Source organism: Dermacentor albipictus, chromosome 1 (assembly GCF_038994185.2).
Source record: "Dermacentor albipictus isolate Rhodes 1998 colony chromosome 1, USDA_Dalb.pri_finalv2, whole genome shotgun sequence".
Classification (NCBI taxonomy): Eukaryota; Metazoa; Arthropoda; class Arachnida; order Ixodida; family Ixodidae; genus Dermacentor; species Dermacentor albipictus.
Genome location: NC_091821.1, coordinates 438,082,404 through 438,096,709, shown reverse-complemented (window position 1 = coordinate 438,096,709; position 14,306 = coordinate 438,082,404). Strand labels below are relative to the sequence as shown.

The window sequence follows — 14,306 nt, the reverse complement described above, 5'->3', positions numbered from 1 at the left end:
TTCAAAGAGGTTTTATTTTCGCAAGTACCGCGTATATATATATCCATTACACCTGATATACAAAGATAATGTAACCATGAAGAAGACACATGGACAATATGATTATCACATTAGACTGCAGCCGAGTTCTGAATGTATACCTCAATTTTCGTTAACGCAAAGGGAGGAGAAAGTGGAAGACGAAACGGCATGTTGCCGGTGCGAGCCGGTCGCACAGCCTCCGCATGATGTGTTCGATGGAGTGACGAGTCTAGTTAGCCTTAAGGATTTTTCAATGTGATGCAACTTTTTCAATCTGATGCAGATTTGGCAGGAGGTAACCACGTAAGTTCCGCCGCGCCCTACCACTGAGCTTTACGCACGCTTAATTCGTAAGGAACGTTACGTCGGCGATCGTTACAATTCAAGTTACGGTGTTCGACTGTGATTGATTCGCCGTGATCTCGTAACAGTTTATTGAATGAAGTGGCAAAAGTCGTTGCGAACACTTTTACAAGTGATACCCATTAAAATATCTTCCAATTCAAGGCTCCTTTATTGCTTCTTCTTGAGAACCTATAGAGGTGGAGGCGAACACTACTTTCTTTAACGCATCACACACGGTTTCGTCTTCGTCTCTGATAGTACAAATTACTGCACACACCACTCCTTGGCAACCTCGGAATGAATCAGTGAATTTGCTGAATATTGAATTTGCTGAATATAATGTAGAACTCGTAGTGTCGTGCTGCTGTAGCCAAATTTCGCTTTACGCGGGACATCTTGCATGAAATCTAGTTGGCAGAAATGGAGGAGAAATGGAGGGCATTACCGCTGATTATTGAATTTCGAATACTTTGTGTTTGAGACATTAGGACGAATACCGGGAAAGTAGACATGGTCGCCATAATCATATTGTTGCGGGGAGAAGAAAGGTTTAAAATATATTTACAACGTGCCCACAGGCGTATAAGGCATGCAAGATGGAAGCCAGTCCACGCGACATCAGAGATCGTCGTCATCTTCTGTACTGTCCTCAGCTTCGTCTCCGGCAGTGCTTCGTAACAATATTACCATACAGCATGCGGAATTTGCACGTTGGATCAAGCAGCGCCCATAGGTCCGTATTGCTACTTCTTGCCGGTACACACAAGATACACTGTGGGTACCATGCGACGGTAGCCACAATGGCTGACCTACGTTTGAGCCAAGTATTGGGAGGCGTTGTAAGAGTTATATTGGGCAGCTATAGCAGCCCACAACGTCGTCAGTACGCTGGTAGCGTATGCGCTATCTTCAGGAGCGACAAGGCTTTTCTCGAACCAGTCGAGGTGATCTGGGAACTCGCTGGCTGTTTCATAATGGAAGAAGAAAAAACATGCTATGCGGATAGCTCTGTGACATTGCCAGAAATAGACGCGCCTCACCCTTGCCGATATTGTCGTCTCCATTGTCAAAACGCGCACATCTAAGGCAGATAAATGTTTTTTGATGCCAAAGCGCCAAATAGTCCACTGAGCGAAGAAGCCGGCGTATGCACTCTGCAGCAGCGAAACGGCGTCTAAAGTCTCATTACCTGAGGCGCCACGTCACGAAAACCACGTTGTCTGCGACGCCACGTCACACGTGCGCCTCGATGGAGCAGAGCGGGAGAAAGGGCACACCCTGTGCTGCCTTAGCGCGCCAGGTGTTGCGTGAGAGGAAAGGGCATCGCCGCGACGTCATGTCACCCTCACTCAAATGGAAGCCGGCGCGCGGTACCCGGGCCAGCCCAGCAGGCTGCTGCAGCTTGCTGGCTCGGGCAGCACGTACCGCGATCACCTGCCGGCCTTGCTGGCCGCTGCTGCTTCCTCGGTCTCTCGTTGAGCAGGACGTCGGTGGCATGCGGCGTTGGCACAGCAGGCCGCTGCTGCTGCTTGCTGGCTCGGGCAGCGCGCAGCGCCATGGTGCATTACTCGCAGTGTAAAACTCGAAGGACCGCTCAGCAGCGTTCAATTGGGCATTAGGGCTTTCGCATTCACAACACATGAGAAGTGCTTAAGTGTCTTCGGTATCTTTTTTTTTTCAATTGCTGCAGACAAATGGGAAGACAGATTACCTTAGAGCCGTCTATCTGAAGTCACAATGAAGAGATTGAGGCTTGCGCATCCCTCCACACACCCATTTCCATCTTTCTATATACATGAGACACTTATTAACCCTAACGCTGCAAAATAATACAGTATACGAAGCTTGCACAAAGAACGATACGTAGGTTAGATGTGACAATTTGGTTTGGTAGCAGCGTGAAATACGTGCTAGGTGACTTGTTTATTTGTAACCCCCCGCCTTTTCCACGTCTCCTTTCCTGCTTCTTAATCTCTGGAGGTCGTCTTGATATTCCAAGGAGAAGACATTCGGACATGAAGTAAAGGCACAGATGAGCAATCTAAGTGCTGCGGTAGTCGGTTGCTGACATCAGAAATATTTGTGCCAGCAACGAGCTGTTTTATTCATGTTCGCATTCAAAATTCTATTCTTCACTAGTAATAATCCTCGTCCTTGTGCTTCCTAATGAGGTGAAATTCATAACATCGTAATACCGGTATGCATCCATCTTACAGAATCTGCGAAGTGGCTCTGGCCAACCACACGTTGCCTAATAAAACTTTTCTTCAGTATTGCTGGAAAACATACTATGGAACTTGTGTGAATTAAGGGTTTCGTTCGTTGCAAATAGTTTGTAACAAAACATATTTACATAAAGGAAGCAAAATACATAAATCAGTTTTTCTTTATGTACTGAGACGTAGGCCGACTGAACGCCATATTTTGAAAATGCACGTTTGACTAAACGTAAACATGAAAAGGAAAGAGGACAATTATGATTGTGTGCATGTGAAAACAATGAAGTTCATCCTTGGTGCTCACAATTTGTTTATTTATGTACTTACTTCCAATGTCTCGAAGGCTCTCGAGGGGGCTTTACTGAACAGTTATAAATATGGTCACGTGTTGCTCCTTTGATTGCACTTATTTAACCCTTTGGTGTAGGGGGATACATATCGGTTTCTCTTTTACTTTTCTTTAAAATGGGAAGTAGTGTACGCCTGTGAATTTTGGGTAGCCCTTCAGGTGATAAAGGTAGGGAAGGGACGGGATAGCTTAAAAGCAGTAAACATACATACATACATACATACATACATACATACATACATACATACATACATACATACATACATACATACATACATACATACATACATACATACATACATACATACATACATACATACATACATACATACATACATACATACATACATACATACATACATACGTACGTACATACGTACATACATACATCACAAGAAGCCAACAAACATTGGCACCAAGGACAAAATAGGAGAAATTACTTGCACTTAATAAATGGAATAAAGAAACGATAAATTAATGGAAATGAAAGTGGATGAAAAAATTACCGACGATTACGTTACTTCCTAATGCGAAATTTGAGCGCAGCAAATAAGCTGTTTCACCTTTTCGATAGATTGAGGCAAAGAAATCGAGCAACACATGTATGCGCTATCACAGAATTTTTTTTTTATTTTTCACACGTATTCCTTTAACAAAGACTCCACTAACAGTTCTTGACAGTCATGAAGGAAGCTTTGTGGTCGGAGAAATAGACTGATATATGTTCGACTTGGTACACCAATGCTTGATTCTCAAAGACGAGATCTATACAAGTGCCTCGCGAGTTTGTCACAGCCGTGGGACGCGTTACGAGCGAGAGGAACGGGATGTTCTCCCGCATAAGTGTTAGGAAATTGCTGTTTGTCTTTATGTCAACATTAAAGTCCCCCACTACTAACATCGGTGTGGATCGATGGACGGTTAATGCGAGTTGCAGGAAGTGCACGACGTCTTTCGTGAGTGCGGTAGGGGCGAAGTAGGCAGCTACTACCAGCAAGCCGTTGGGCAACTTTGCGGCGCACAGTTCGCCAACTTCAAAGTTCGAGCCGGCGCTTTGACAACCGGAGACTCGCAGGAAGGGGTGGGAGGGGGGCGGCGTGTACACCCAGCGGCAAACGATGGGGGCAGAAGCGCGTGCAGCAAGCGGACAACACGATAAAGGGAGGAGGGAAGAGATAGCAGCGACTGACTGATGCCGCTGACGCCGATAGTGAGTCAACCCCAGCTGCGGAGTTGGTTTCAGGGACAACGCCGCCGATGCCGACACAAACAATATGATACCCTCGCTTCCGCAGCGCTAAGAACCAGGGGGGGGGGGACCCTTTCCTCCTCTTTCTGCATGGCGGCGACGGTGTTCTATGCAGTCACGTTATCTTGACTCTCTAGCGGCGTCAGCGGCATCCAGCGGTATCAGTCGGTCGCTGCTAGCGCTGGGGGGATGAAAGGGGGGCGGAGCTGGTTACGAGGCCGACGACAACGCCGACGCGAAACCCAGGAACGGACGCCAAAGAGCTGCGCTCTAAAAATAACTTGCCGCAGGTGAGGATCGAACGATCCCACAACCTTCGCATTGCGCGTGCGATGCTCTACCAGTTGCACTACCGCGGCGCCGTTTCCTCATCCACTTTCTTGGGCATTTATGTTTGCTAGTAGAAACCTGGGAGCGTTAGAAAATATTCTAATAGCGTGAGATATGTGGTGCTTTAATGTCTTACGGATTTAGTACTTCTCTTAGTTGGCGCTTTCATGACCACCCAATGTCATGTTTCTTGCAACGTGTTTTATTGCGATATAAATTACATGGACACTCCAGGCGTATTTCTGTCATCGCCGTCGCCCTGATATTCCGTGTAAAGTCTAAGGGCGATAATACCGTCGCCGCAGGACCGTATGCTCTACCTGCGAGTGAAAACGTGCAAGGTTGAGCCTACGGTGGCGGCTCAATCTCGCGCGCTCAAGGGAGGAAAGTGGGGACGAAGCGCGCCGTCTTCAGTCGCGTGCACAGCACGGGGAGGAGGGGAGGGAGAGGGCGTTCTACTCCGGCAGCTGCTGCATATGGCGTGACCGCGCGGGCCTTCTGTTGATGCTATCAGCGATGAGTATACAGACTAGGTGTGCCGAGGGCTGATAGCTTCGTACGCGCTGTGTTCTCGCCACTTAGTTCATGTTGAAGCGAGAGGCAGCACGAAGGTCAATCTGTTCCCTGCTGTTGCTGCCCTGTTTGTTCACTCCAGCATTTTGACAGCGAGTTGCCGCGGTCATTGAGCCAGATGTGTTCATGTTTGCTTGTGAGCGCCTGGAATGCTTGTTAATTTAGTATGCAAGCGAATGTTTACAAGTTTATACAGCCATTAAGGCTACTGTCCTTGCCTCGTATAGCTGTCTACTAATTTGCTATCGTAATCGATGCTTCGCCCTTCGAGCAAAACGGCGACTTTCTTTAGTTCACGACCCCTCGGTTCTTCCTTCGCAAGGGAGGCGTTCCTGACCTTTGCTTTTTCAACTCCTCCAAAAAAATTTTGTCTTCTGAGCGTTTATGTGTGCTTATTTATTATTTTATTTTATTGTTCATTTCATTTTTTAGAAGGTTTGAAACATGGCACCGCGCTTTATTTGTGTCCTGTAAGGCCTTTTGTGTGTGTGTGTGTGTGTGTGTGTGTGTGTGTGTGTGTGTGTGTGTGTGTGTGTGTGTGTGTGTGTGTGTGTGTGTGTGTGTGTGTGTGTGTGTGTGTGTGTAAATTCTGGCGTGTTTTGTGTTACGCGCGTCGCGCACTCAGCCATAAGATAGCTCGATGCGGCAGCGGCAGTCACACTGTTCTTTGGCCACCGAACGAGGAATTGTTCATTCGCCAGAGAAAGAACTCACGGAGGAGAGAAAGACAGAGAGCGCGAGAACAAGCTTTATTGATTATTGACTACAAAAAGAAAAAAAGAATAAAATCCAAGTCTGGGCCTCTATGAAGCAGCATCGTTCCGGCGGATGCCAAAACGAACATCCTGGATGCGGGAGTGGGCGACCCGGACCTTCTTCCCCCGTTTGGGTCGGTGGCCCTAGCCACGCGGCACCAGTCGGCGCCAGTTGCGTTGCTGGACCACCACTCTACGCGTGATGCTGGCAGCAGTCGCGCTTACGCAGGAAGCAGCCACTCTCTCTCTCTCCTCTATACGCCCCTCTATGCCCCTCCCCTCTCTCCTCCCACTGAGTTTGAACTCTTCATACCACCGTGACAGCGAGGCGCCTTAAGCTGCGTCAAACTGGCGAAAAAAGGGGGAGAGAGTAGAGGGACCGAAGTTTAACTTAGAGAGGGCGTTGTTTCATAAATGAATTTTTTCCTCGAGCCACATAAATTATGGGGCACAAGAAGCGGCACAAGGAGCTCTCTCATTGCACTATCTACAAAAGCGTGATCGAAACCAATTAAAAGAGCACGCAGGGCAATGGACGTGGTAGGTTAGAGTTCAAACCCCTGATTTGCCGAGGTCGTGGGTTAATTCTATCCTTCTTTTCACTACTTCTTTCCTTCGCATATTCGGCAGCCTAAACCAAGTAAAAGAGAGTTTTAACTGAGCGCTTACAGCGCGCTCCTTCCATGTAAGACGCTCAGCGGGAACGCCACCCATTCGCACAACGCTCGTGCCGGCAGCGGAAGACAGGACGCTGCTTTCGATCCTCTGCAGAACCGATTGAGCGGAACGTCGTGGTGCGTCGTTTTGGCTTATTTGCCTCTTTGCAGCCAGGCTGACTGCGCGTCACATGTGTCTCTGGAAGACGTACTGTGACACGCTGGTCCGAAATGCGAAATCAACGCAGTGTCCTGAAGCGCCTGCAATGTTCGTAAAACCTGAACGGATGGGGCCAGATGCGATGCTCACTTAAAAATGTCTAATGAAGTTGTTAGGTGCCCCGCAACATTAAAACGCTTTAATTGCTAAAACGCTTTATTTGGCTTTATTGGTATGGTAGTTGGCTGGCAGAAATGTTGCAGGAGAATCAGCTGCTATAGCTAATTAATGGAACAGGTGACAAGTTACGTAGCTTGATGATTTGTTATGCCTCATATGCTTTGTACAAGTAGTTATGCCCTAATCGTGCAAAAGAATTTAGGTAACTCAAAGAAGGTGATACATAACGTATAGACGACAGATTCGGGCTTTCGATTAATCATTTTGGTATCTATGGTGACTTCATACGTATGCTACTCTTTGTTTAGTTTTCGCTCGCCCTGTTCACCACCAAACTCAACTCATCCGTGTTCGTAAGATGTTTTTCTTGCATAATCTGTACATTCTTCAAACACTTGTCATGGATGGTTACCGACTGCATTACTAGCTGCGTCCGGCAGTTACACCTGCAGTAAGCTTGCGGTGTTTTGCAGTGCTATGTGTGGCCCACTGGTCTTTACTAACAAGGGGTTAGAATGCATGGACCAGTGCGTCCCTCTCTTGGCCTTAACATCATCATCATCATCAGCCTGGCTATGCCCACTACAGGGCAAAGGCCTCTCCCATACTTCTCCAACTACCCCGGTCATGTGCTAATTGTGGTTGGCCTTAACGACCAACGGCTGATACGACGGCTACTGCATCTGTCAAATAGTACTCGCTTAGCTCTGCTTGCCCCGGAGAACATAGCCCCGCAATGATGTTGAAGTGTACGGCAACTTCACCGAGGGCTGCCAGCATTGTAGCTACGGAGTGGGCAAGACGTCGCCATGAAGGAATCTGTGAAACACTTCTACACCCGTGTCATTGGAAAAAGATTTCATTAGCGACAGCCTTATAAAGGAACCTTGCGCGAGCTTTCATTTGTCACCACGACAACGCCGACACTGGTAGTAAAGTCTGCGAAGAAAAAGAGACGACTTGAAGAATGACGAAGTCCCACGCTTCGTGGTTGCCTGAAGGTTGCGGACCGATATTTGGCGAGCTGAAGGCTGAATACACACACACACACACACACACACACACACACACACACACACACACACACACACACACACACACACACACACACACACACACACACACACACACACATATATATATATATATACATATATATATATATATATATATATATATATATATATATATATATATATATATATATATATATATATATATATATATATATATATATATATATATATATATATATATGTTTGCTTCCGCCGTTCACTACGTTGTGTGTTCGGGCACTGCTGGAAAGTGCGCAAATTTTCAGCCCTATTGGTGGCTATAGTTCTAGGGCCGTGGATGGGTCCCGAGCTCTGCCTGTGTGATGTTCTTGCTAGCATCGCAAATTCAGTAAAACCAGGAACGAGTTTGTAGGCCTGTGTATTTAAATCCCCATTGATCTTCCCGCCTAATTCTTCCTTATGTAAGAGGTTGAATACTTCTCCAATAATATTCACTGCACGTTTAGAAGAAATAGTCAAGCTCTTAGATAGAGAAGGACTATAGTGTAAGGATTGAAGGGGAACACCTCAGCAAGCTACCGTCTCCAGATGTCATTGTCCTGTTCAGCAACGATGGATATGACTTGCAACAAAATCATAGAGGACCTTAGTCGTCAAAGTACAGCTGCTGATCTTAAGATTAACATGCACTAAATTAAGGTAATATTCAATACCCTAGCAAGACAACAAAAGTTCGGGATCGGCAGTCAGTCTAGAACCGGTGAAAGTGTACGTTTATCTAGGTCAATAAGTCACAGGTGATCCCGATCATGAGAAGAGAAATTACAGAGGAATGAAAATGAGTTGGAGTGCATACGGCAGGCATTGCCAAATTTTGACCGGCAGTTTACCGTTATACTAGGGAAAAAATGTGTACGATCATTCCGTTCTACCGGTACTAACAAGTGGGGCGAAAACTTGGAGGTTAAGAAAGGAGCTTGAAAAGAAGTTAAGGAGTGCGCAACGAGCGATTGAACGGAAAATGCTAGGCGTAACGTTAAGAGATAGGAAGACAGCGGTGGTGACTTAGAGAGCATGCGGGGTAGCCGATATTTCAGTTCCACATAAGATTAAGATGAAGGAATGGAGGTGGGCCTGACCTGTAATGCCAGATGACCGGTGCACTGTTATATTTGCTGAATGGATGCCGAGGGAAAGGAAGTACAGTCGAGGATGGCAAAGAACTAGGCGATATGATGAAATTAGGAAATATGCAGACATAAGATGGGGTCAGTTTATGCTTTGCAGGGACAATTGGAGATCGATGAGAGAGGCCTTCTTCCTGCCGTGTACATACGAGAGGTTGATGATGAGATTGCTAAAAAAAGGAGGAGATGTAGATATATGATCGCAAGCTTATCCACGTAAGGATTGCCGGTTATCGTGCCACCAGTGCGCCTCCGATTTTCTAGCGTCATAGCTGCCGATTAAGCTTGGAAATTAAGCACGGCGCTAGCGCATAATTAGTTCAGATAGGTGCAGCATGCGTTAACGTATACAATGCTTCTCATCAAAGGAAGCAATTAGCGTTCTGCAAAGCACTGTTGCTATGTCTGCTGAGGGGACGGAAAATAGCTGCGGGGCGACACCGGTTACGAAACCCCGCGCGCCATTGCTCGAAAGCATGCTCGCTCATTATTGGCCCGAGTGTCTCCGGAGGGGGGAAGGTGAGAAGGGGGGGGGGTTCTTCAGCACTGCGCAATTTCCCCAACGTTCGCAGCCAACCATGACAATTAGCCGGTTCCTACAATACCCCACATCTGGCACTCCTCGTCACACTGTTGCGACGCATGGTAACAGCCAGAGCTGCAGGCCCGGCCGCGCCCGAAGTGGCAGACGCGCAATACGGCTGCATCCACCAACTCCGTGTGGGCTGCTTGACAGAACGTCTAGCTCTCAAGCATCCTTGCTCAGACTCCGGACGATCGATATTAATCCCAATTGAGCACCGACATCCGCATTGTTTCGCCCGTCTGACTCTATTCTGACGCGACAACTTGGTGAGCAAAAGAAGAAGAAAAAAAAAAGGAGAAGAGAGACCGCCGAGCTCGATCTCCACCGAAAGGAGTTTCGGCACCTCCGGCAGGAAGCCCGTCATCCAGGGGTCCGTCATTGCTCCATACACAGCCGCGGTGTTCAAGGCGCGTCACAACGGCGGCATCTGCCGCGCGCGCAATTGAGTCGATGCGCGCGCGCGCGTCTGAGTGTGCGTCGTCATCGACGAACTTACCTGAATATATGTGCGATTGACTCGGTCTGTTGCATAGCGTGCACTATTCCTGGCTCACGTCCCATCCGCGAGATATTTCTGCTGGGTATCTCGTCGCATTGTCGCAGCTTGTGTTAGCTCGTGTGGACCTCTCGGGGACAGGCGTATCTTTGCTCTCACCACGTGCGTTCACGATCGAGCCAAGATCGAGAACGGGGTGCCTGCATAAGAGCCCGGAGTGTTTACAATACGCCGCCGCTTCCTTGTTTTCACGCTTGTTGTGTAATCATGGTGTTGAAGAAACAGAGCGGCTCTCGAGTGCTGCCCTAGACCACGGAGACACGGCGACAGCTAACCGATCGGCATGTGCTCTCTTCAAGATGACACGCACGCTGTTTCCTTTTCCTGGTGAGTCGATCCTGCGACCATCTCATGAACTGTGCACGCGTGAGTTCTTACTGGCGGTTAAGAGATATTACTGTGTAACGAAGTCGGGGCCGTCGCGTGTTAGCGTTAACCCTTGCATGCGGGTTGACAGCTTTTCGTGTAAATTTTTCTTTTCAGGAAAGAAAACTACTAAGGAACTACAAAGTTGGTTTTCCACCAACTTCCGGTTTCGTTATTATATTAATGCGAGTTGTTTTAGTCCTGACGAAATTTTTATTGTGTAAATAAACATTGTTTGTTACGGTTGAATGCCTGCCCCTCAAACACCACCCCCACCTCTTATGTAATGCCCCACTAAGGGCCAGGACAGGACAGTATGGGGCAGCTAGGCACCGCTGCTGATGATGGCCCAGGCGCGCGCAGGGACAGGCCGAGATGGTAGAGCACACGGTAGCCGGGTCACAGGACTGGCGCCCGCTGTGCAGACGTCTTTCTACCACAGGTTCGGAGCCTCCGCAGCTGGCTGCTCCGTTCATTCTCTGGCGAACACATGCGCACCGCCGCTGACGTCACCCATGGACTACCTGCGCACATGGTTCTTGTTAGTCCACAAAGCTGAGCTTTTTCTAAAAGTGCGCGGGAATAGTTCCTACTACATTGCGCCGTCGGTAGGGCATAGTTGGACCTTTAAGGAAGTCCAGCACTACTACCTGTTGCCCTTTTCCATGAGAACGCTAATTTCTAAGCCTTAGCCGCCGAGCATTTGAGCAAAATTCTGCAAACAGCGTTTGCTGTGTGCCGTCACGTGCACTCGTCGGTTGATCTTTGCTACTAACCACGCTTCCTCCCTGTGTTACTGACTGAGCATACCGCTTGACCCACCTTACGCAGGAGAGCAGGATTTTGTTGACCACGGACCCTCTAACGTAAAATTATTGCAATCTATTTTATTGCGATGGCAATTACATGGACACTCCAGGAGCATTTATGCCGTCGCCGTCGCCGTGAGGTACCGTATAAAGTCCAAGTGCGTTAAAATCGTCGCAGTGCGCCGTATGCTAGGTGAGCCGGCGATCGCCGCTCAATCTCGCGCACGCAAGGAAAGCGTGCCGTCTTTCGTCGAGCGCAAGGCTCCAGGGATACGGTAGGGAGGCGGGCCGGGCAGTTTTCTACTTCCGGTGGCCCGGGCGTCCGCGCGCGCCCGCCCGCCCGGACCACTGTATTTTCAAATCAATCAATCAATCAATCAATCAATCAATCAATCAAAAGTGAGCTTTATTTAAACAATTCAACGAATGCGTACAAAATAGTTGGACCAATAGCCTATGTGGCTAGTGTTAAGAACGGCCCGCTGACGTGCAAGTTTTGCCAGCCAGTTGCGACAGCGGGTGTCAACTTTTCCTGGAACGCCACCGCAAACGTTTAGCCACGGCGTCACTAAGTCGATTGTGTGTGGAGAACAATACGCGCGTCCTCGGCTCTCCGTCGCTGGAGCCAAGATGAGTGCGACGATGCAAGCTTTGTGCCTGAACCCGCCACCGCCCACCCGGTCTGCCGGGGCCCGGGGCCCTTCCCGCGCGCCGTTCAAGACGCAAGACAATGGGCACCTGGCGGCGCGCTGCAGGGGTCAGCTCGGGGAATAAAAGGCGCCTTTCCTGAAGTAAGCCCCGAGTTCTACGAAGTCCGTCTGACGTCGGTTGAGGACCGTGAACCTCGCGCAAAGAAGTGTGTGTGCGAGTGCGTGTGTGTAATTCTTCGCGCAGAGAGGCGACTTGTTTACGAAGACTGGTCGAACGTTTCCCTCACCTTGGGATCGAGGGAGGACCGAGTGTTTATAAACCGCTATTGTGCGGCTGCTCAGTGCACTTTCTCTCGCAGTCATGCTAGACTGATGAACTGCAACGTCCTTATGTAGATACTGTAAATCAACCCATATTCCTGGTTCTCGATGAGAAGCAGTCCTTCCCTTCAACAACGTCCTCAGCGTGGATAAGTTGGACGACGGCATGGGCCAGCTACCATCTAATTCATGCCCGACTTCAATCTTGACAACGGGTTACAAGCGGTGGGATTGAGACCCCCAATCCTTTACACTAGTAGCTGGTCCAATACACAAAAGTACATACACAGGTCAACCAAGTACATATCTGCTTAATGAGTAAGAACATTATTTACATGAACAAGTACTTCTTTTTAAGGAAGAGCTATTACGTTTGCCTAGACAAGAAGAAGCGTTTACATACAAGATCAAAATTTCTGGTCACTTTTATTTCCACAGGCACTGTGTTCCAAGTTATAGCGCCCAAGAAATCTAATAATCGTTCACCGTAGACATTGCTGCAATAAGGAAGGCTTAAGTTAAAGTTAGTTGCTTGCCTGGTATTTGCACGTGAGAAGTTAAATATGTTGTTGGGTAAGGGAAAGTTAGTGTTGAGTATTTTGTGAACTAAACAAGTGATCTTATAATTTCTTAAAGCCATGAAAGAAAGAACACGAAGGTCAGTAAACAGAACGCCGCTTGGGTGATGAACTGAGGAAAATGTTATAATTCTTAAAGATGCACCATGCAGGGACGAACTCCGCCGCACGCTGTCTTTCCGCGGCTTAGTTCGCGTTGATGCGAGACGCAGCACGACGGTCAATTCGCTCGCTGCTGCTGCCGCGCTTCGTCACTCCAACGTTTCGGCAGCGAGTTTCTGCGGTCATCAAGTGAGACGCGTTCATATTTGCTTGCGCGCGCGTGACACCATGCTTGTTAATTTAGTTAGTATGTCTATGTTTGCAAGTTTATACGGCTGATAGAACTGCTATTTTTACTTCGTATAGCTGTCTATTAATTTGCTATCGCAATCAATGCTTCGCTTTTCGGGCGAAACCGTGACTTTTTTTTTTCATTCAAATCCCTTGACGTGTAATTTACGTAACCACCAACGCAAGCATCGGGCGGTAACCCACAGCGTTGTTTGAAGTGCCCAATCAAACGCTCTCCTTGTTTGTAGCAGGTTATTTTGTTTGCTCTGAAAGCGATTAGAACTGTCTACTTTGAGCAGTTTATTTTATCTAAGTGGCTGGCAAGAGGCGAGGAGCATGCAGAAGTGGAGAGGATTTCGGCGGCGCCGAGTCAGTGCCGTAAAAGTTGATAACCGGACGAGGAGGTAGGAGCGGGCATCTGCGATTGGTCCGTTTCCCTTACTTCGCGTGCGGTTGCTGCGGGACGGAGTACAAGGGAAGGTTAAAAATGCCGCAGAAACGGATCCTCAGCGAAGAGTTGGCAGAGTGATGTCGCATATGCGCCAGAATAGCTTGATATTTTTTTATACGCAAGTAAATCAATGTTGTGCCGCAGCTCCGAGTAGCCAGCGCCAGAATGCTCATCGGGTAGCTATCTTCTGTTCATATTGTGACGGGGCAGTCTCCGGCTATTCAGAAAAAAATTCGGTTTCGTTCAGCATACTAATGCTATCTTCGGCTGGTCGTTTCTGAGCACTCTGGAGCGCTCTGGCGAGCGGCATTGTCTTCGGCTGGTTGAAAGAGGGCGCGCGCCCTGCGTTCGGCTGGTTCTTCTCGATTGCTCTCCTCTATCTTGGAGCGCTCTGAAGCGCTCCGAGCCCTGTCGTCGGAGCAGTCATCGAGATTGAAACGTCATCGCAGCGCCGCGTCGCTGCTGTTGGCGACGGCCCACCGTAACCTTGGCAACCTAGGCCACTGCATGCTGGCGTCTCGACGAACGTTCGTCCCGCCGGCACGTCCGCTGGTTTTGCCGGCAGCGCCGGGAGCTTTGGATAGGCGAAACATCGGACGTTGGCAGTAGTCACGTG

General features: G+C 48.4%; 1 protein-coding gene across 4 annotated transcripts in view; it reads left to right on the top strand.

Moving 5' to 3' along the window:
• fray (oxidative stress responsive kinase frayed) overlaps positions 1-14,306 on the top strand; it is a 254,683-nt gene that overhangs the window by 100,498 nt on the left and 139,879 nt on the right. The window contains exon 1 of one of the 4 annotated variants that reach the window (XM_065436144.1): positions 10,451-10,509. The exons of the other annotated variants lie outside the window; for them this stretch is intronic. Coding sequence (XP_065292216.1) covers positions 10,466-10,509 — 44 coding nt within the window. The 5' untranslated portion in view covers positions 10,451-10,465. Of the gene's footprint in view, positions 1-10,450; positions 10,510-14,306 lie in introns of those variants that run through there. 4 annotated transcript variants of the gene reach the window in all.